The following is a 20,727-nucleotide window of genomic DNA, read 5'->3' as shown; positions in this document are numbered from 1 at the left end:
AGCTCTCATTCCTGAAAGGGTGGAGTGGCAGGCTTCTTGCGTCCAATTTCCTCGTTCTTGCCTAACCGGTATTTGGTGAATTGCTCGCTTGATGCACAGTACTATACAAAATCTGTCGGTTAAATATTCCAAACTACAAACAGTGCAAACCAAATGAATCACATTTTATTTTGAGTCTGTGATTTGCAGGAGAAAAAGTATCGGAATAAATTCAGCTTGTAAATGCATGACAGTGCTTCTGAAGGCCTGGAGTGTCATGTCACATAGTTCAAGTTGAGTCTCAAACCAGGCCAGTCTCAAAATAAGCCAGGTACAAAACTCTTCAGGCAAGGAGCGTCAGGTCACCTAGTTCAAGTCGAATCTCCCGAGTACAGAGCCAACCGAGTATACAACCAGGGATACTTTGGCTCGCATCATCCAGCAATATATAAGAAGTTCAACATCACTTTTGTAAGATTGGGGTTCACGGTTGTGCCGATTCATGATGTATGGTGTTAATGCTTTGCCTATGTTTTTGATAGTGTTATTCCGGATCACAGTAAACAAATCAAGCCGTACTATTTGTTTCTTTGCAGAGGATAAAGAATATGTACCTGTGTTGTCATAGTGTCTGTCTTCATGTGTTGATAAAATATGTTGTTGAAATACCACCATCACAAAGATGCTATCTGTTAGCCTATTTATGGCTTAACCTAGCAGACAGTGAGGTGGAGCAACCAAATGTAACATCACATTTCACAACATTTAGATCGTGTTTTATTGACACTCACTTGATTTCCGCAATGAAAAAAATTGACAACTGCTTTTTTTCTTCCAGAGAGAGCAAACATCCAAACGCAGCGGCAACAATTTTGCTTCACCTCCCATCGTCATGCTGAACTTCTTTCGACAGCCAACCTGTTGAGCGTGACTCGACACCACCTCTGCAGGTTGCAGTCAAGTAGCACGCTCCATTTTGGATTTCCACGTTGGGCATTGATCGTTGAATATGTTCAAATAAGGGCAGTCAAGAACCTCACTTTCTGAGAAACGTCTTAGTTGTTAATTTGACGAAAATCAAACGGCATCTTGAAATCGGAAATACAATCAAAAAAGAATGAAACTTGTCGCTATCGTTGTCGAAACCACCCAAAAACCTGATTTAACAGAAACAGAATGATTGTTGACACCAGTGTTGTGATGAGAAAGTCCTCTAAAAGAATTCCGGCACCTGAAGAAAGAAGAGCAGAGCAAAATAGTCAACAAGAATCCAAATGTTCCCTAACCCACCTCCAGAATCCGAAGACCACGTGTAGTCAGCGTGAGCTAACTTACCAGGTCACCCTTACTGCCTCTCACCCGGAAACAGGATCGGAATCGGTGGAAACAACTAAAAGCCAGAGAGGTTGAGTTACACATGACAATCATTTTGATGAACGTCATTCCATTGCTTTCAATGGAAAAAAAAAAAACGTTTTACTTACAAGCTTGAGAGTATTTGGCTGAAATGAAAGAGAAGCAAGAGGAGATTAGGAATGGTCACAAACAATGTTCTCTTTGGATGTTCCTGACGGAGCAAACATTTGTGTCGCTCACCTTGTCTGCTTTTGAGACGCTTGGCAAAGACCATCACCACCACCGCCACCGCAACCAGGGCAAGGACCACCAACGGGACGGCGATGGTCACCGCCTTCTTCCTGTCTTGCTCTTCTTCACACGGCAAAGCGCAAAGAGAGACACGTCAATGACCCGCGAGAGCCCACAGCCAATGGGACGTGCCTGAGCCGCGCCAAACGCTCACCCTGGATGCGGGCGTTGCTCAGGATGCTTCCGGCGTCCAGCTTGATGACGATGTCTTCCGAGACGCCGGCCAGCTGGAACACGCATTCGTACTCCCGCTCCGCGGCGGGCGTCACCTCCACTTTCAGGTCGACCGAGTTCTGGAAGGTTCCGTCGTGGTTGGGGAGGGTCGCCCCCATCTCCACGTCCTCGTGGATCTCCTCGCCGTTCTTCCTCCAAAAGAGGGACGACTTAATGGGGTAGAAACCCGTGGCGTGGCAGGTGACTGGAGAGGACGGCGTCTTCTGCAGGAGAGACATCTTGGGAAGCTCTGCACGCAGGGGCAGAGATGGAGGGAAACGCGTGAGGATGGCACAAAAGATGGAGAGAATGTGAAGGGAGGAAAGACGGAGTGTGAGGTTGAGAGAAGGTGTGAGAGGACAACGTACCGGTTCTTGTCAGGAAGTCCCTTCCGTTTCTCACATGCTTCTTCAAATCAGAAGGACACTCCTCAGTGTAGTAATTCTTCTGGGCTTCATTGTACCCCTCTATTTGGTCCCACTTCAATTTGGTGATGAAAGCTTGTGGATGTGCTGCGATCCATGTCATCGTCTTCGCCTCAAATGATAGGAAGTCTTCTCCATCGTAACGTTGGTGCTTCCAACCATTAACGTCACCAGTCTCATCGTCCCACTCACAGCCACTTAACACCTGAATAGTGTGAACACCTGAAAGGATTGCACACAAGATTCTGTGATAATAATCTGAGAGAAGCCAGCAGTGACACGTCTGTTTATAAGTCGGGAAGAAGAAAAAAAAAGTGTACCAGCACATGAAATGAATTGTACGAGCGGACGCTTGGACGTAAACAAACCTCCAGTTTGGTTGAAGCGCTTTTTCACAATTTCAATGTTGACTTTATTGACCCGCTCATTCACAATACTGATCATCGTCTCTCTCTTCAAGAAGTGCGGATCAACTTCTGTGATTTTGTTCACCCAGTCATGTTTGACTTTCGTTTCCCTGCGGTTGCTGTCAAACTGATGAATCTGAACGCCGTCAACATACGCCACATACAAGTACTCAGGTAGCTTTGCAACTTGAGAGCTGGTCTGGAAATAATTGAGCGTGTGAATGACTGAAAGACAAACACAAAAAACGACACACATGATCTTGCTTTGTTTTTACATTAAGCAATCGTATGCAATTCATATTTTCAATGCTTCTGTCCGCAGTTGGAACATTGCAGCACTTGACATGTCGGAGTTGATGTTTATCCGAGCGCATTCTTTCGCTCAAACTTGTCAGTGAATTGACAATTGTTTGTTTTCTGCTGGTTGTTGATAAATATGTTAGATTCCAGCGGGATGCCCCTCATCAGCGATTTCAATCCACTTAAATATAATGACATAACTTTTGCCATTCTCTTTAATCTGCCCCAAAACTTTTCCAATAACGTAATTGATCATATATTGTCTATTCAGGAGGCAATACAATGTTGTTTTTTATTAAGAAAGATTAGATGCAACTTTATAGCCGTTACCGTGAAATGTTAATTATCAATTGCAAAGACTCTACTGTCAAACATTGCATTACTGTACATTAGCTTTTCCATAATTAACCAAATGGATATTTATGCAGGTATACGTCACCTTGATTTGTGTATTTCAACTAACAAAATATTCCAAAAGTTATAATCAAAAGCATTATGTTCCCGTCTAACTATGAGAAAACGAATGCTCAGGTGAAAGAATTTCCCGCCCATGAAATGTTGACGCAGCAGACGTGCGAACAAAATGGAAGCAAACGAAATAATAAATGCGTCAGTTCAAAATCGAAAGCGTTCATCTTGAGGATAATAAACCGAGTTGTAAGAAAAGTAAACTTACCAGGCGCCACGCTGTAAATTTGCACGGCCGCAACAAAGAATAAAAGTAAATTCATTGCAAGCATCAAGTTGTCTTTTGTGATTTTAGTCAAGCGGGGTATTTGGTCAAAGTTGCGACGAGTGACTCGTCCGACTGGCGAACGGGGAAGAACAGCAAACAGCAGACGCGCTTTGACTACTTCCCACTTAAGCCAATCGAAGTTCAGCCTGGCGATGACGTCAGGCAGTATGCTAATCAACAATCGCTTTCCCCTGGTGGTCGGGGTGCGCAACAACATCAGCTCGAGTTTGGCTTTCTCTGAAATCACGTGACCCGCCTCGTCGGCTGTTATGATTGCAAGTCAAGTTTCCTTCCCTTAATCACAGTCAAAGCTAAAAAGGGCTTCACATGGGCAAAATGGACAATTATTCTTGTTAGGTTTGCAGCTTCAATATCCATTTCTTTCTGAGACGTGACACGATGGTGGTATAATGTATTCCTTCTCTTTCCTGTTCTTGCACACGCTGACGCGCTTTTCGGGGCGGTCCTTCAGATGATAAAGTTGGTGTCAAATGTTCATTTCATTTAAACTTATCTACAATGTATGTAGTTTTTAATTCATGTAATGTTGTGTTGTGGTTATGCATTTTAAATAGTTTGAAGACATATCTAAATTGGAAAATAAAACAATAAATACAAAGTTAGGGGCAAACATTAGTCCAACAGCAACAATAAAATGACATTTTGTTTAGTACCACAAATGTAACATTTGCCTTCCGGGTTGCACAGAAACAAAAACAAATGAAACTCAACACTTACGTATGTAAGTATATATTCCATATTCATGACATTGGAAACTTTAGATTTAATGCCCGGGACAAACAATTTTCAACGTATTATAACGTAACGTATTATATATTAAGCGTGTGCTTCAGACATTTACCACGAGAGGGCGACAGAGCAATCCAAAACATCCGCAACCTATCCATTTACATGGTAACGCAGTCAATTGTAATAAGTGTACGTGTATTTTTGCGACACAGTGAACTCCAGGCTCCGGGTCCCAGATCCCCCATAATTCGGCCCTGGTTGCACCATTTGTGTTTCCTGAAAAATAAGATTAATTCAACTCGGCCAGTTGGTTAAGAGCGTTCCTGTACTTTTCTTCCCCAAACTATGAAGCATAAAGCGGCTGGGGGGATTCCTTTTTGCTCCATCGCATAAACTTGAATTAGATTTAATTCGATATGACGCCTACTCAAGGTAAAGCTCGCTAAAGGCAACGTAAGTTCAAGATTTCAACTTCAAGTAGAGGTGCGCAATAGACATAAATACGAATAAGCTCAAGTGTCGTGAAATAACTAGATAAATAATGGACAGGGGCGAGTGAAGTGCGATATCCACGAGATTAAAATTCAATGTGGGGGGCTATTTTTAAAAATCGTTCGTGTGTGTGTGCGCATGGATCAGGAGAACCTGCACGGTTGCTAGGCGACCACAAAATGATTTTCGTGACGTACTAGATGGTGCGTTTTACACACCTGACCTGGAAGCACTAGGGGGGGCGGCTTTAAGAAAAGGCGTGCATCCGACAATCAAATTGACATCACAAACAGCTCCTTCCAGGATTCGAACGGGAATGGTGCGCTCGGCACACCCTACCGGACAAAAGCGCGGGCCGGTCCGCTACGACTCAGGTGTGTAGCCGCCCCTCTAGAAGAAAAAGCGGAAGAGCTCCAACTTCCGCTGCGGGTACCCGCTCGAGCTGCAGGGGGCAATCCTATTCCGCGGAACCCCCACCTCCTGCCAACCCCCTCCTCCAGCCAGACTCGCGGTTCCAGGCGGCGTCTACATACGGAACATCCTGCCTTCTTAGCGGCGAGGGGGGAGGAGGAGACAGCGAGTGAGTGAGCGAGCGAGCGAGAGAGAGAGAGAGAGAGCCGGAGGGAGGCGAGACGATCCAGTAAATCTATCAGGAGCGAACAGACAGGCGGCCTGCAACCCGAGAAGAGGAGGGGGACCTTCTTCTTCTTGGTCTGGCTTTTTTTTTTTATTTTGCGTGTGGATTTGAAAACATAAGCCGGCGGCGCGCTCTGAAAGTTGGACCCCAGACGACTTGGACGACCCCCCCCCACCCCCACCCCCCCTTGAAGGAGGCAGCGGCGGCTACCACCAACCGGAAGGCTGTGGCCGCGTACCCCTCAAGCGAGCATGAGGCTGCTGCCTGGGTTGCTACTGCTGGCGCTGGCCGCTGCGCCTCGGGCTCACGTCGCCGCGGTAAGTCCAGCAATCTCCACACCTTCCTTCAATCCCACCTACCTACCTACCTAACGCCACCATGTTGGATCCTTTGTGTGCACGCGCACGTCCCCATCCACTTAAAGACCCGCGTGCGTGTGCGCATGCGTTATTAATGAGAGTGAGTGATGATCTCAAGGAGGAAATCCTGCACTCGACCGACATGTCAGACCTTTGTCCGGCCTCGATAGCAACCCCCATATCTCCTCTTCACGCGCCTTAGTCTTTGTGTCCAGTATGTAAAGCGTAAATTCGCGTGTGCGCGTACGTGCTTGAGTGAGTAATTAGTGGGTCATCTCTAATTGATCTTGATTACGGGCTCTGCGGTTTGTGGCGTCTGTCACCGGCTTCGCAGCTCGGCGTTAATTCGGCAGAAAGGGGCTGGGTAGTTTAGTGGGTGGGGTAGCCGGCACATTTTTATTTCAAGCGTGGAAGTGGATGGATGATGTCATCGGGACCCCGACATCTCCTCCTCGACCACCGTCATAACACGCCCACGTCTTCCGTTGCCGATGGAGCCATGTTTATTTGAGGGCTACGTAGGAGGAGAAACACGCGGTGCAAAGACAGAATTGTGCAGAGCAAGGCAAGCAAAGGGTAAAAAATAAGCGACATTTGAATGGAGTTCTGTTTGTGACGTCACGGGAAGCTACAGAAATGGATATACCTCGCTGATGGACTGAAACGGACTGAGATGGACTCACCAGGAGCATCTCCTGGTCCAAGCCACAGTTCTTAAAGGCACGCAAATCCTAACAGCAAAACGGTCCAAAAGAACAAATGATGCCGCTGATGATGTCATGACCCTTTCCCTGCAAAAAGCCAAAGAAAAAGCATGAATATTTTGACACTTTGTGACTTTTCAATATTGTCATTACAACTTTACAGTGGCAGTTAGTACATGACGTTATTTAAGTCTAAGGCAGCAGCCAGTGTAGTCTCAAGAGATTTTTTTTTTTTGTGTGTGTGTCTTTTTTTTAAAAGTGCTAAAAGGTTTTGACGCGGCTCTTCAACAGTCACTTATACACGTGCACACCCGTCAGGATTATTTCTGGGTCAGTCGGTTAGCGTAGCAAAGAGCGCTCTGGCCTGCACTTGAACTAAACAGGTGCGGATGTCCAAGCGCGTGTTTCAGTCCAAGTCGTGCGTGTGTTTATGTGTGTGCATGTGATGTATTTCTGGCTACTTCCTGTTATCTCAACTTGTGCTATGTTGTCCGTGAGGCTGTGTTTTGCAAGATTTTCCCACAGACATCTGTTGTCGTCCCAAGGATGCCCGTGCGTGTGCGTGCTCACGTCTCCGTTTGTGTGTCCTTCATGAGAGACTCGATTGTCCATCTGTCAGCGTGTGGGCCTTGCGGGGAAAAAAAAAGTCCGGGACTCTCTCGATGCCAACAACTTGTCCTGGCCGGCTCGTCTGAGACGTCGTGTTCCCTCCGTCCATAGCGATGAAACTGCACGCCCCCGCCTGACCCCTCCCCCTTCTCCGTGTTAGCAGACAAAGCCCCCCATAGTGTGGCTACGAAAACTAGAAGGGGCGGCGAAGATCGCGAGCAGCTTGAGCGAGGCGAGATGGAGGCCGAGTGTGGAATGCGGGAGGCACTTTGATGCAGGAAGCCGGGCGGGCGGGCAAGGGGGGGGGGGGGGAAGAGCACACACACAGGTAGAAAAGACCCCCGAGGGTGGGGCTCCAAAGGTATTTCAGGTGTGTGTGTGTGAAGGTGGGGGCGGAGGAAATGAAAGAGATCACAGTTCATATCCGGGCCTCCCGACGTCCTGAGGTCAGCGAGGGTGAAGAAAGACGCCCCCCCCCCCCCCCCCCCATCCCCCACCCCACCCTGTGGCACACTCACATAATTTTGCCTCGTGAGAATATTTTTTCTTCCGAGGGAAATTCCCATTCATCATCAAAGCTGACACGAGTCAGTATTCCCAAACCGTCTCGGCGGCCATTTTGCTAATGGTTTTCCTTCAGTTTGTTTGTTAGCAGCTCTGGGAGTGTTTGGAATGTTGTTGTTGGAAACCAACCGCGTTGCGCCGCGCCGACAACCAGTGCGGGCACGCTTGCGCCGACGTCGTCACGCACATCAAAGTCAGTCATTACCTTATTATTTTGTACACATGGCTATATAGCGTGCCGTCTTTAATACTCGCCATGAGTCACACGGGCAGACCGTTGAACCCTGGAGCTGCTGTATTTTTTTACCTTTCATTTAGGCTGCTTAAAATCGAGTCGAGAAATGCCGCTTGTGCAGATACTAAACACACACACACACACACATACACACGTCTCCCCTGCAGTAATTGGGAAGCGCAACACACACGCACAGACACACACATATTCTCCGGAGAGGGGCTGAGATGAAAATGGAGGCAGCGGAAGGGAGGAGGAGGAGTGGAAAAAGGGAAAGAGGAAGATAATGAGGGGAGTGGAAGGAAGGATGGAATTAAGTCAACGGCAAGCGTGGAGACGAGAGGGCGTGTTTCTCCCAAACGTTCCCGCGAAAACGAGTAGACAGTGCGAAAATTGGTGGGTGAGGGTGTCGGTGTCGGTGGGGACGAAGCGGCTTCCACCGCTTGTTCCCGAGGGACAAGCGAGGGCGCGAGCCGGCGGTACCTGCTCTCCGTCGCCATGGCAACCACCTCTGTCACGGCACTCGCGCTCCAATTCTCTGCGCTCCGGATGGCCCCGCTTTGCTGTTCATTTAAAAAAATAAAATAAAAATGTTCACACAACAAATTACCCCAATGTAGGCTTCGATTAAATGCAACTTTTATGTGGTTATCTGTGACTTGAGCTCCACCAAATATCTTTTGGAATTTCCCAATTGCGGAACTCAGAATGGCTTCTTTTGTGTTGGAGACGTCATGCGAGTGTGTGTACGTGCAGTTGTGTTGCACCGGGCTCAAGGGTTTTTTTCTTCCTGAGATGCTACAGTGTTTATTCGTGTGTGTGTGTGTGTGTCTTGTCGGTCACCCGGTTACACGACACACACAGGATGTCGAGTGTGTTGTTTCTCATTGGCGCTTTTATCCAGATGTGTGTGTTTGTTTGCCAGGAAATGCGCACACAGACAAGGCGACGTGCATGTGTGTGTCTGTGTGCGCATGACTTGTGTGTGTGTGTGTGTGTGTGCATGACATGTGACTGCATGTGCGTTTGAATTATTCAGCAGACGGAGGAGTGAACCAGGTCACAAGCTCATAGCGGAAACGTCTCCCCTGCATCTGTCTTTTTCTTTCCATCTATTCGTCTGTTTGTCCGTCCGTCCATCCAACCACCCATCCTCCTTTTGCATCCATCTATTCTTCCTCCCCCCCTTTTTCCTAAACAGGAAGTTGGCAACGGCATGCTTGTTACTCACGTCCTCTCCATTACTGGCCGGCCATGAGCATTGATCCAATTAAACGTAGGCGTTGACGCGCCAGCCACCCACTGTGTGTGTGTACGTGTGTGTGTGTGTGCGCGTGTGTGTATGCGTTCGTGACCTTTGACCCCTGCCGCTTGAAAAGCCTTTTCAAAGGCATCCGCGGTGTGAACAAGGTAACGAGCTGCCTGAGTTTGTCGATGCTTGTCGATGCTTGCAGCACGTTGTCTTTCCCAACACACACACACACACACACACACTCACACACAACACACACACACAGACTTGCCAGAGCAGCAGGTGATTCATTCCCTAATCTTTCATTCCAACAGTTGTGGTTGAGCTATAATCTGAAGCCCGCAGAGATGTTGACTGACACTGGGCGAGCATGCTCGTCCGTCCTCCTGTGTATTGTTCAAGTCGCCGCCGTGTTTGTGTGAGAGCAAAAGTGAGTGTCTGTGATTGAGAGCATTAGATTGACAGTTCAGTAAAGAGGCGAGCATGACGGCCGCTGTGTGTGTGTGTGTGTGTGGGGGGGGCAGCTCGTTAATTTCAAAATCGGCACAAATTAATGAGCGTCATTAACAAACGGCAATTGTCGAGGACGATTATTTGCATGGCTAGTCTTCATGATTGCGTTGTCACAGCTGCTTGGAGAAAGCCAAATGACTCCTTTTGTTGTGCTTTAGCCACGTTAGCTTAGCTGGCACAGTCCGGATTTGCTCACAGTTTCTCTTCTGGCCGTCAAAAGCGAGTTCGCCGATGGAATCGGTCGGCCGGGTTTCCCGCGGAAGCGATTAGCCATCGCGGCGGCTGCTCAAGGTGCGAGCCGGGCGATTAGATCCACGGCCGAGATGGATGAAAGGGGATTGAGGTCAGACGCAATCGTGGAGCCGAGCCGTGTGAGAGGAGGACGAGCTTGCGGCGCGAGATTGAAAGATTTCTACACCCGCCGGCGAAGATGACAAACTTTGGCTTCGTCCTCGTCAGCTCGCCTTGTTTGTCTTTGTCCTCGTCTCGGTCTTCCTCGGCTTCTCGTCTTCTTCTCTACCTTCGTCTCTACGCGTAGAAAGAAAAGGTAGCCTGGCGCCACGCAACTTGTTTTACCCAATTAAAGAAAGTCAAAGCTGGAACATGCTGAAAGTCGGCGTCGGCCTGCGGGCCCAGGGACCCTGTCCGGGTCAGGAGCAATTGGGTTGCTCCTTTTTTTCTCCTTTCTTGTCTTCTTCTTCATCCTGCCTCATCCTCTGCCCCGCAAAGGCGCATGACAGTCATGAGCCTAATTACACAATCTGTAATTACACCAGCGCTAGCGCTTGGCGAGCACGAGCGCGCGCACAGGCCGCCTTGTGACTCAACGCCATTCAGCTTCCTCCTTCACATTTTCGATTGGGAGAATGCATCGATTAACCTGCCCCGGAGTGCCTCGGGCACCTCCCCCCCCCCTCCCTCTCCCCAGCAACACAAAGGCATGAAGGCTTTGCAGGGGGGGAGCAGACACATTTTTCAGCCCCCTTTGAAAAGTTCCTTAGAAACGGGAGAAAAGTTGCGGCCGCAGGCGCCACGCCCTCCCGCTGCTCCTGGCACCAAGCACATCATTCAGCCAACACACACACACACGGGCATAAATCTGCCTTGGGCTTTTCCAATGACCCACAAGCTGGCTAGCAGCAACGCTAACTGCAGCAATCCCACCTTTATAGAAACACACACAAAACGGCACATGATGCAGTTTCAAAGCGGCTGCACAAACACACAAACAAGCACGCTAACTCAATTCCAGCATTTGCGCTTGTTGTCCAGCTAAGGAATGCCGAAGCTTCCGTTGAGTGGCTCACGCGCTTGCCTGCGCTCGACTTGCATGTTTCATAAAGCCATCCATAATGGAAGATGAGGCGGTGCTGGGTGTGCCGCTCTCTCCAGATGAGGACAAGCCAGTTGAGGAGAGTCTTTTTTTTTTTTCTTCATTATTTACTGCCTTATTGTAAGGCCCTAGGTCATGTAAAAACACGCCGATAGGCCCGCACCCGATACTCTTAACTCGATTCCGTGAACGTACGCTTGTGCACGTTATGACAGTGTGTGTGTGTACCCGCTTAATCCCGTTGGATTGTCAGATTAGTGTAACAGCTGGCTGCTACGGGCATCTGCACGACCCCCCAACAATCACAACTTCGTGTCGGACCAGAGCACACCAGTGCCTCTATGAATGCGTGTGGTGTGTCCTCGCAGCTCAACTCCGTTACGCGCTTCCCAGCCAGCTGATGTGCCTCTCGAGAGTCACGTGTCCCCCCCCCCCCCCCCACCCCACCCACCCCTGACCCCTCGCCTCGCCCCACCCAACCTAGTCTGCATGCGGCTTCATTATGCAGCTGCATGCTATGAGCTAACACGCTAACATCCTTTAGGGCTGAAGAGCAGATTGCGTTTTGGACCGTGAAGATGTTAAAGGTGCCATGTTTGTGTAGTGTGTGGGAGTTTATGCTAGCAGTATGGCTTTTTTTTGAAATGCAGATCAAAGCTGACAAGACGTTTTGAACATTTGGGAGTCCAACGTGTCGCTACTTGAAGTCTGATGACGTCATTTTCAAGGTGACTGCGTGCTAGCTTGTCCCCCGCTCCCTGTTTCCAGATCATTTTTGCAAGTCGTCGAAGCGGAACTCGGTTCTGCCGACTTTGATTGACGGGAAATATGTCGCGTTGGTTTTCTGGCTCTCGCACACGAGCTTGTTTACCAACACTCGGGTGGAAAGCTGAAAACAAACACACGATGCCGTGTCGTGCCAGATAACCATATAGCCTCATTCCAATCAGGTCCTCCAGAGGCATTTTTTAAAGCGCTAATGAGTGTAAAACTGCACAGCGGGTTCTCTCTTCCCGAGCTCACACTCACAAACCCCCGCCGCCGCTTCCACCGCCGACTTCTAGCGTTTCCTTCACAGCTTGGAGTTTGGACAGCGAATCAAAATTTGCGGGCTGCGGTGAAAGTGCAAGTCTTCCTCTTGTGCACTTTAATGTCCACACAAAGTCGTCAGCGACGGAACAAAACCCAAGATGGAGTCGCCGTCTGTGGTTTGCTCGGCATGGCTAGGCCTCCATTTGGGGAACTGTAGGTGTTGGTTTACGTTAGCGGTGTGTTAGCGGCGCCATCTGTGCTAATCTCCGCTCAAGATGTTAACAAGGCTGTCACCCGCTAACCTACTGGTGCACTCGCAAGCGCTCTCGGGCCTGCCGTCGTCCAGTTAGCGAGCGGTGAGACGGAGCGTGGAGATGGAGGCAGAGTGGAGGTCACCGCTGATTGGTTCAGGGATTTACTGCAGGGGGGAAAAAAAAAAACGCAAGATGGGAGCTCTAGCGACAATAAACAGGCGGCGTTTATTTTCTCGGGAGGCTCCGCCGGCCCTTCACAACGCGGGCGCTCGGGCGTTTTGCGAAGAAGAGCCGACGCAGCAGCCCGGCGTGAATCAGCAAGCTCTTTACGAGGCGTGGGTGGGCAGCCGTATTAGAAATGCGCCGCCTCAACTCCACGTGAACTTTTGATTAGCCGCTCGCTTCAGGGTCATCGTCATTTTGTTCTCGGACCCCGCCCCCCCCCCCAAAAAAAACGACACGTCGAGAGCTTTCCCAGACCGCCAAAAAGGTTTTAGGCCGTCAAAGCCGTCGAGCTTTTCACCTTGATTTTCATCCCACGTGTCCACGAGGGATGTGTTTGAAGACGCGCACGAGGTATCTCAGTTTCAAGAAAAACGCTCGTCAAATTGGAACGCTACGCAACACTTCTCTTCTTGCGTAACACAAACAAACTGGCAATTGTCAGGCAGGCAGCTTTGCTTTGCTTGAACGTTTTGGCTTTTTTTTTTTCTCCCCCGCTCAGAAGGTGAATCAAATGAGTCACGAGCGGGATGGTTGCCTTTTCGCCAAATGCCGTCGCCGCCGAGGTGTAAAAATGTTTGTGTAAAAAGAGCGGTAGAGGTCGCGGGCGCTCCAGATGGCTTTACCGACGCCTCGGCGGACGCACCTGTGCTTCGCAAGCTGGGCCAGCCCGGGCTTCAACAAAAGCTCGCTCATTGCGTGTCAATAATGTCAAGTCATGCATCGTCATGTCATTTTGCTGTGCCTAATAAAGTGTATCGTTTATTTTTTTTTCCAATTGACCTTGGGGAAAAAGTGCCTTTCAGATGGGAAGGCTTTTTTTTTTTTTTTTGCGAGCGGTGGCGGCGGTAGCAAAATCGAGGGCAGAGCAGATGACGGCAACCCCCTGCCCCCCCTGCCCCCCTCCCTCCCCCCCACTGGGTTTTATCGGTGCGGTGTGGGAGAGCCAGTGTCGTCTCGTAGCGGTCGGTTAGCTATGCGGCGCGGGGCTGTTTATAGCTCGCCAAAATGCAGCGCTGCCTGGTCCCACTCAGCTCGATCACGTTGAGGAGAAAAAAAAGCCACACATATAGCCTTGCTGCACACTCACACACACAGACACACACACACACACCACAATGAAAAGCTGTCATTAGAGCCAGCGTAACACACAGGCTGTAATTAGATGCAGTGACGCATTGCTCTGTGGCACACTGTGAATTTACACCACAATATCAACTCATAAATTGAACATGCTGGGACACAGTGTGATGACATCGTGCTTTTAAACGGGTGTGTGGAAGGGGGGGGGGGGGGGGGGCATGCTCACGTTTAAACACAGTCTGCATCCAACTCTGAAAATAGACTGGAGAGACTCTCAGCCGCCATATGGCCTGGATTTAGATGTGTGTGTGTGTGTGTGTGTGTGTGTGTGTGTTAAATGTGTATTAAAAAAGGGGGCCCCCCCAGGGGGGTGACTTCTGGACCTGCCTGGAGGGGGGGGGAGGGGAGCGAGTTTTTTTTAGTACGTATTTTTAAAGCCACGCTGTGTCCAGATGAAAGGAAAGTGGGGCAAGTATGGGGGATGCACTGTGTCAAGGGGGGGGGGGGTTAAGGGGGGCTAGCGTCAAGCGGATTCTGTGCTTGTTTTGATGTTATGCAACACCTTTTGGGGGTTGTCTTTGTGTATGTGTGTGCGCACAACCGGTTTCCCCAGCCTGGCATCTCACCCCCCCAAAAATGACGAGATTCTTCGTGGAAGGCAAATGTTGCCCATAGCAACGGCGCTCATTGTCAAATCTTTGAATGGCACACACGAGGTAACGGGGGGGGGGGGATTAGGCAGGGCATCGGGTTAAAAATATAAAAGGAGAAGTCTCTCGCAGACTCACACCTACGTGCACAAAGCGAGCGCACCTCTTCCCAAAAGGTGCACCAAGCCCAGACATGCTGGAGGGGAGGGCGGGGGCGCTCGAGTTTCCAGCGTCCATTACGGCTTTATTGGCTTTTAAAGGCATCGGGTTTCCTGCGTCTGGAACCGGCAGGCGGGGAGGAGACGCCTCTCCTCCGTTTTCATCTTGGCACAATTAGCATTACACAAGCTAGCCCCCACCAACCCCTCCTTCAACCACCACTAGCAACCCCAGGAAGAGATTTAGATTTGCTGGGGAGATAAAAAAAAAAAAAGCGCTTTGGTCACATCCGATTGAGTTTTCCAGCACCTCCGGCTAAACGCGGCAGCGCCTCTTTGGGTTTTTTTTTTGCCACTTTTTCAGCTCATTAGCAGATAAATGATCAGAAAGGTTTGTGTGTAAAGAGGCCAAATCAAGCGACAACACTGCACAGCATCATCACCCCGCCTTGCTGTCAAGGCAGATTGCGCAATGATGTCGGCTTGCGTCACCAAGCGGCCGCCATCTTGCGAGCGCCATCTTACGACCGCCATCTTGCCTCCAATCACATTTTTCTGCTTTTCTCTCACGCAGGGACAAACATGGTCGTTGGTCGATGACGAGGGCTCGACGGCGGACGACTTTTACGATGACGAGGACCTCTACTCGGGATCCGGCTCCGGATGTGAGTGTGTGTGTGCGTTTGTGTGTGTGTGTGTGTGTGTCACTCTGCCGACCCATCTCGTAGCCACATTCACACAAAGTTGATCTCCTCCCCAAGATCTTGTTTGCGCTAATCAGATTAAAGTCCACACAGATGAGAGCGTCACGCCGGACCAGCCCGGTGGGTGCGTGTTGTCTGGCGTGCGTCGCAGTTAGCCGCTTAGTCCAAAGCGCATTGCTGTAATTGGGCCTGATGTTCTGGTCAGCGCCCACAAACAGACCATGCTGGCCGCCCAACCAATGGAAATTTTCATTTGGATCTGATCCAGATTGCATTTGGAAACAATGTAAACGACAGCCGTGTGAAAAGTACTTCTCTGTTTTGTCTCCCCTGCTGGAGGTTTGCACTCTTGTTCTTTTTCTGGCGTTCCGGCATCTTTGAAATTTGACTTTGCACAATGATGACTAAAAAAGCTTGACGGGCATAATCGGCTTAGCCCTTTTTTTTGGCGTCTTGTTGGAGCGCCAACCAACCAAAACGCACTCGACTCAGTGCAGGTAATGAGAGCCCAAACCGCTGCCTGGAAAATTGCTGGAAGTCCACCGGCGTTGATACGGATCAGCCGGTAGGTAGCGGCGGCTCATCTCGCTTTTGGACAGGGTCTCCATTGTGGGACGGCGTTTTGTAATATCCTCTCCTGCCCACGTGCCTTTGTGAGCCCACATTCAATTTGCTCCTCTTTCAAGCGCCGCTCAAATGCAATGAAAGCTACACCAGGAAAATGAATCTTGTTTCATCGTCACACTTGTGCTTCACGCTGCGGTCATCGCGGGAAACTACCCGAGTGTTAAGAACAAAGCTGCGGACAGTTTATTTCTCCTCACAACTGGGGTTTGAAATGAGCAAAACGCTGGCCTCGACAAAAAAGTTGCATTCAAATCTTCCGCTCTCTGTTCCAGTTCCCAACATCGGTGTGAGGCCGACGCCCGTATCGCTATCTTCCACCACGGAGGATCCTGTTCCCCAGTCCACCACCCAGGCCACAAGCCCCGCCCCCTCAGCCGCACCCGCGGCCGAGCCCAGCGCCGACCCCACCGTCACGGCTATGACCGGCGTCCTTACGACCGGCGTCCTTACGACCGGCGTCCTTACGACCGGCGTCCTTACGACCGGCGTCCTTACGACCGGCGCTTCCACCGCCGCCACCGGCGTCGCCGCTTCTTCCGCCGCCTCCACCCTCCTGCCGACGGAAGCGGATGGCGAGAGCGGCGCCTTCTGGGAACTGGAGTTGGAGAAGGAGAAGCAGCTGGAGAGGGAGCGCGAGCGGGAACGGGAGCGCGAGCGGGTTCGAGAGATGGAGCGCCAGCGGGAGCGGGAGAGAGAGCGGGAGCGCGAACGGGAACGAGAGCGCCAGCGGGAGCGGGAGAGAGAGCTGGAACGCATACGGGCCGCCGCCGCCCAGACCACCGCCGCCCCCAAATCCTCAGCACCCGTCGCCACGGTGACAACGCCTAAAGAAGAAGAAGAGGAGGACGTGTATCTATCACCAGAACCCACGTCAGACGTGGACCTCACTACAGAGGAGGACGTGCCGACCACGGAGGAGCCCACCGCCGCCGCCACCACCACTGCTGCCCCGCCCACCAGCACCCTCAAAACCCGGTTCTCCTTCAGGCCCAGGGTCCCGGCGGCGACCACCACGCTGAGGACGCCCACCACGGTGAGAACGCCCACGGAGAGAAGCACACGCCTACCGCAGCCTACAGCCAGCACACAGGTAAGACATTTCAAACAATTACCTCCGGATCATTCTTTTTGGTTGCATGGTTTTTATTTGATGTGCAAGTTACAAGCAAGTTTTTTTTCCCATCCCCTCAGGATTCTGTTATTTTTGGTTCATTTATATAAATATAAAAATCATTTTTTTGTGAGAATATTCCATGTCATCCAAAAATCATCCAGATCTAAAAATGTTTCTATTTTTGGACAAAAAAAAGAAAAGTCACAAAAAAAAAAAAAATCTTTCCTTTGGGCGTCCGAGGAACATTTGGGGAGCTCCCGGAACACCTCAAATTTCTACTTGTATGTATTTCAGGATAGAGTTTCATGTCGACGCGCCTCTGTCATTACACAAATCCGCCAGCTGTGCGCGGTCGGCCTGGCCCAAAAGGGAGCGTGCACACACACACACACACACACACACACACACACACACACACGTGCACACACACACACACACACACATAGTGGCACCTTAACAGCAGCCACGTTTCATAAGTGACTTTGATGGTTGCGATGGCATTCACAACACCACAATGGCTCTTCCTGCCCGAGATAACCACATGTGGTCACACGGGCAGCTGTGATGGAAAACGAAAGGCGTTTAGTCCGATCTGGAACGGCGACAACGTTCAAGCTGCCAGCAGCCCGCATCTTTTCCCGGCCAATCCTCAAATGACGACCAGCGACTTTATTTCGGCAGGGCAACAACGAGCTGGCGGCCGCGGGGCCCAGCGGCGACTTTGAGATGAGCGAGGACCAGCGCAACGACCTGGGCCGCGGCTTGGTGCCAGAAGAACCCGATCTGGCGGGCAACACGGTGGATGGCGGCAGCTCGGCCGCGCAGCTCCCGCAGAAGAACATCCTGGAAAGAAAGGAAGTCTTGATAGGTTGGTATCGGCGCGCTTTGGGCTCCTCGGCCACTTAGCAAATCGTGAGGAGAGCAGCAAAATGTCAGCCATTTTGTGCAATTGAAACAGACAGGACAGTCCTCCCCTTTGTTGTTCACCTTGCAACCTGAAGTGGAACGTGGCTTTCTAGCTCCCAGTTGCCACCTGGCTCGGTCCGCTTCCACCCCCCCTGCCCTCCCCAATCCAAGTCCCCAAGAGCTTTTGTCCCCAGGTAGCCGTCTGACCTCTCTGTCTCTTGCAGCCATTCTGATTGGTGGACTGCTGGCTGTGGTTTTTGCAGATTTCCTGGTCACTGGTAAAGAGCAGGAGGCAACAGACTTGACACTAGACTAGACTAGACTAGACTAGACTAGACTAGACTAGACTAGATTGTGCAAGTGTCTTCTTGGCTTGTCCTCCCCGCTTGTGCTTGGAACACGATGATCCCAAAATGTAGACAAACCTTCAAAACAAAAGAAGCTAAGGCACGGTCTAAGCAGGGCCGGTGCGCTGCATCGTGGCGGCCATCTTGCCCATGTGCTAAGCGGAGGCAAAAGCTCGCACACAACCTTTTTGCTTTCGCTGGCGCGGGTGAGGCGATCACATGCCGTCAAGCGGAAGCGGTTGCCTCACTTTCGACCTATACATGTAAAGGCCAAGTGTCCCAATACATTTGTTCAGCCGCACTTCCTGTAGGTGTGACAGCCTTGTGTCCCAATACTTTTGTTTTGCTTTTATGCCTTGTCCAAATATTGATCAAATACACTCGATCTGTGTGTGTGTGTGTGGCCAGCGGTCATCGTGGGCGGCGTGGTGGGCGCCCTGTTTGCCGCCTTCCTGGTCATGCTGCTGGTATACCGCATGAAGAAGAAGGACGAGGGCAGCTACACGCTGGAGGAGCCCAAGCAGGCCACCGTCACCTACCAGAAACCCGACAAGCAGGAGGAGTTTTACGCGTAACGCAAATACGCCGCCACCGCCGCCATGAGCAAACCTCCTCCCCCTTCAAAACGCCCCACCGTCTCTCTCTCTCTCTCTCTCTCTCTCTTCCTTTCTTCTGCCAACCACAAGAGCGCCTTTTTGCGGACTTGGAACTTTCTTTTCAATGAAAGTATGGAAAAAGGGGACTGAAAAAAAAAAAAATAAGAAAGCAAAAATATTCTTTAAAAAAAAAAAAAAAGACAACCACCTTTTTTTTTTTTCAATGTTGTTCTTAATATTCTCTCGTTCTGTATGTGACAACGCGGATTATTTTGTAAGAAAAACATCAAAACTAAACACGTTTGTTTGTGACGGCGTCTAAAAACAAAATGGTACTCTTGAAGCCAAATGTGCGAGGAGACGAGAGAGGAGGAAGCCGGCTACGAGACGTGTACAAAGACTCGCGACGGATGATAAGAATACGATGAGAATCGTTTGGCCTGGATGCTTCAATTATGATCATGACAATAATAATAACAAAGCTGTATTGATAATATTACTGAAACAAGACCGTGTGTATTTAGCTGTTTCCAAAAAAAAAAAAAGTTTATATGTAAATATCAGCGTTTTACTTTGATGCCATCACTAATCATCTGCATGATTTTTTTTTTTTTTAATTTATCTGTCATCACTTCAGATGAGCTGTGCTCTGGTCACACACACACACAAACACACACACACACGGGGCTCCCTTTTTTTTTGGTCAACTTCTGATCCAAGTATTTGTGTTTATGTTCATTTACTAGCCCAATACTTGATTTCCAAATGTTTCATTTACTCTCCGTATAGTTTGTGTGCCAATTCTTTTTTCCATTGCAACTTCCTTTCCCAACCTTGTCCAATCTTTGTGTCCCAATACTTGTGTTGATTTCCTACTTCCTGCCCCGAGATAGACACACACATTCACACACACACACACACACACACACACACACACACACACACACACACACACACACACGCGCGCGTGTAATGCAATACTGTGGATGAATCACACTGTCCCGGCTCTCCATCGGCCCATTTCTTCTCTCTTGGTTTTAGCCATCAGTTACTTTTGCACCCGTGCCGCCCTTTGCATGATTTTTATTTACCTGCAGAGGAGGAGAAGGAGCTGGGTCAGCTTTGGGTTTTGAAGGCGTGTGGGGGGGGGGGGGGGGGTTCATTCTATCTAAGAGATTGTAACCACGCCAGTGTAGCTTCTTATACTCAGTACTGTAGATAAACAAAACGTGCATGGGAGTCCAAACAATATTCGTGTGTGAGAGGTGTGTGTTACCCTCATCCAGCTGTTCTCACGCTCTTCCACAAACAGGTGACACTTTGTTGCGTGCGTGGGCGCGCGCGTGAACAGTTCGTCTTCAAATACAGTGTGTGTGTGTCTGCGTGTGTCAGAAATTGTGACGAGAGAGATATGTGCGGAGTCGATTTTGTGTCACTTGCATGTGCGTGAAAGAGCACTTCATTTGAAGCCACCACTTGCAAGCGTGTGTGCGCGCGCGCCCTTGTGTGTTTGCTCGCTCCCAACCGAATGTCTCTAACACACGCGCACGCATATGCAGGGCCTGTCCGCAGCAATGATGTGGAACACGTGTTGTTTTTTCTAAAGTGACTCTGTCTCCAAGCGTGCGCGCGTTTGTAGCCAAGTATGCGTGCTTGCTTGCTTGCGTGCGTGCGCGCGCGCGTAAGTGGAGGCGACTTGTACGTTTGCTCTTCTCATTCCTGGTTTTTATACATTTGCATTTTTTTAAGGCTGAGTTCTTCGAGTCATTGGCTGCGTGAGTGTGCTGGTGGATGGGGGCACTCTAGCCCCCATCCACCCACCGCGTCACTGTCGCCCTGTCACTAATCTGCCTCTGTTCCAAATAAAAGACCTGATTGG

General features: G+C 50.0%; 2 protein-coding genes across 2 annotated transcripts; one reads left to right on the top strand and one right to left on the bottom strand.

Moving 5' to 3' along the window:
• Positions 1-733: 733 nt before the first annotated feature.
• On the bottom strand, positions 734-3,815 carry LOC147041303 (class I histocompatibility antigen, F10 alpha chain-like). The gene is made up of 8 exons (XM_085900640.1): positions 3,648-3,815; positions 2,633-2,896; positions 2,208-2,486; positions 1,781-2,089; positions 1,576-1,689; positions 1,464-1,481; positions 1,315-1,369; positions 734-1,210 (listed from the first exon to the last, which is right to left on the bottom strand). The coding sequence occupies exons 1-7, from the start codon at positions 3,709-3,711 to the stop codon at positions 1,335-1,337; spliced, it is 1,083 nt and encodes a 360-aa protein (XP_085756766.1). The 5' UTR covers positions 3,712-3,815; the 3' UTR covers positions 734-1,210; positions 1,315-1,334.
• Positions 3,816-5,156: 1,341 nt separating this feature from the next.
• Positions 5,157-19,817, top strand: sdc3 (syndecan 3). The gene is made up of 5 exons (XM_085900639.1): positions 5,157-5,903; positions 15,129-15,219; positions 16,158-16,975; positions 17,681-17,867; positions 18,661-19,817. Exons 1-5 carry the CDS (start codon positions 5,838-5,840, stop codon positions 18,825-18,827), a joined length of 1,329 nt encoding a protein of 442 aa, XP_085756765.1. The 5' UTR covers positions 5,157-5,837; the 3' UTR covers positions 18,828-19,817.
• The last annotated feature ends 910 nt before the right edge of the window (positions 19,818-20,727 follow it).

The sequence above is a fragment of the Syngnathus leptorhynchus genome, chromosome 20 (genome assembly GCF_054491065.1).
Source record: "Syngnathus leptorhynchus isolate UIUO chromosome 20, UIUO_Slep, whole genome shotgun sequence".
NCBI lineage: Eukaryota > Metazoa > Chordata > Actinopteri > Syngnathiformes > Syngnathidae > Syngnathus > Syngnathus leptorhynchus.
The sequence above is the reverse complement of the archived record's forward strand: the minus strand, read 5'-3'. Positions and strand labels throughout refer to the sequence as shown.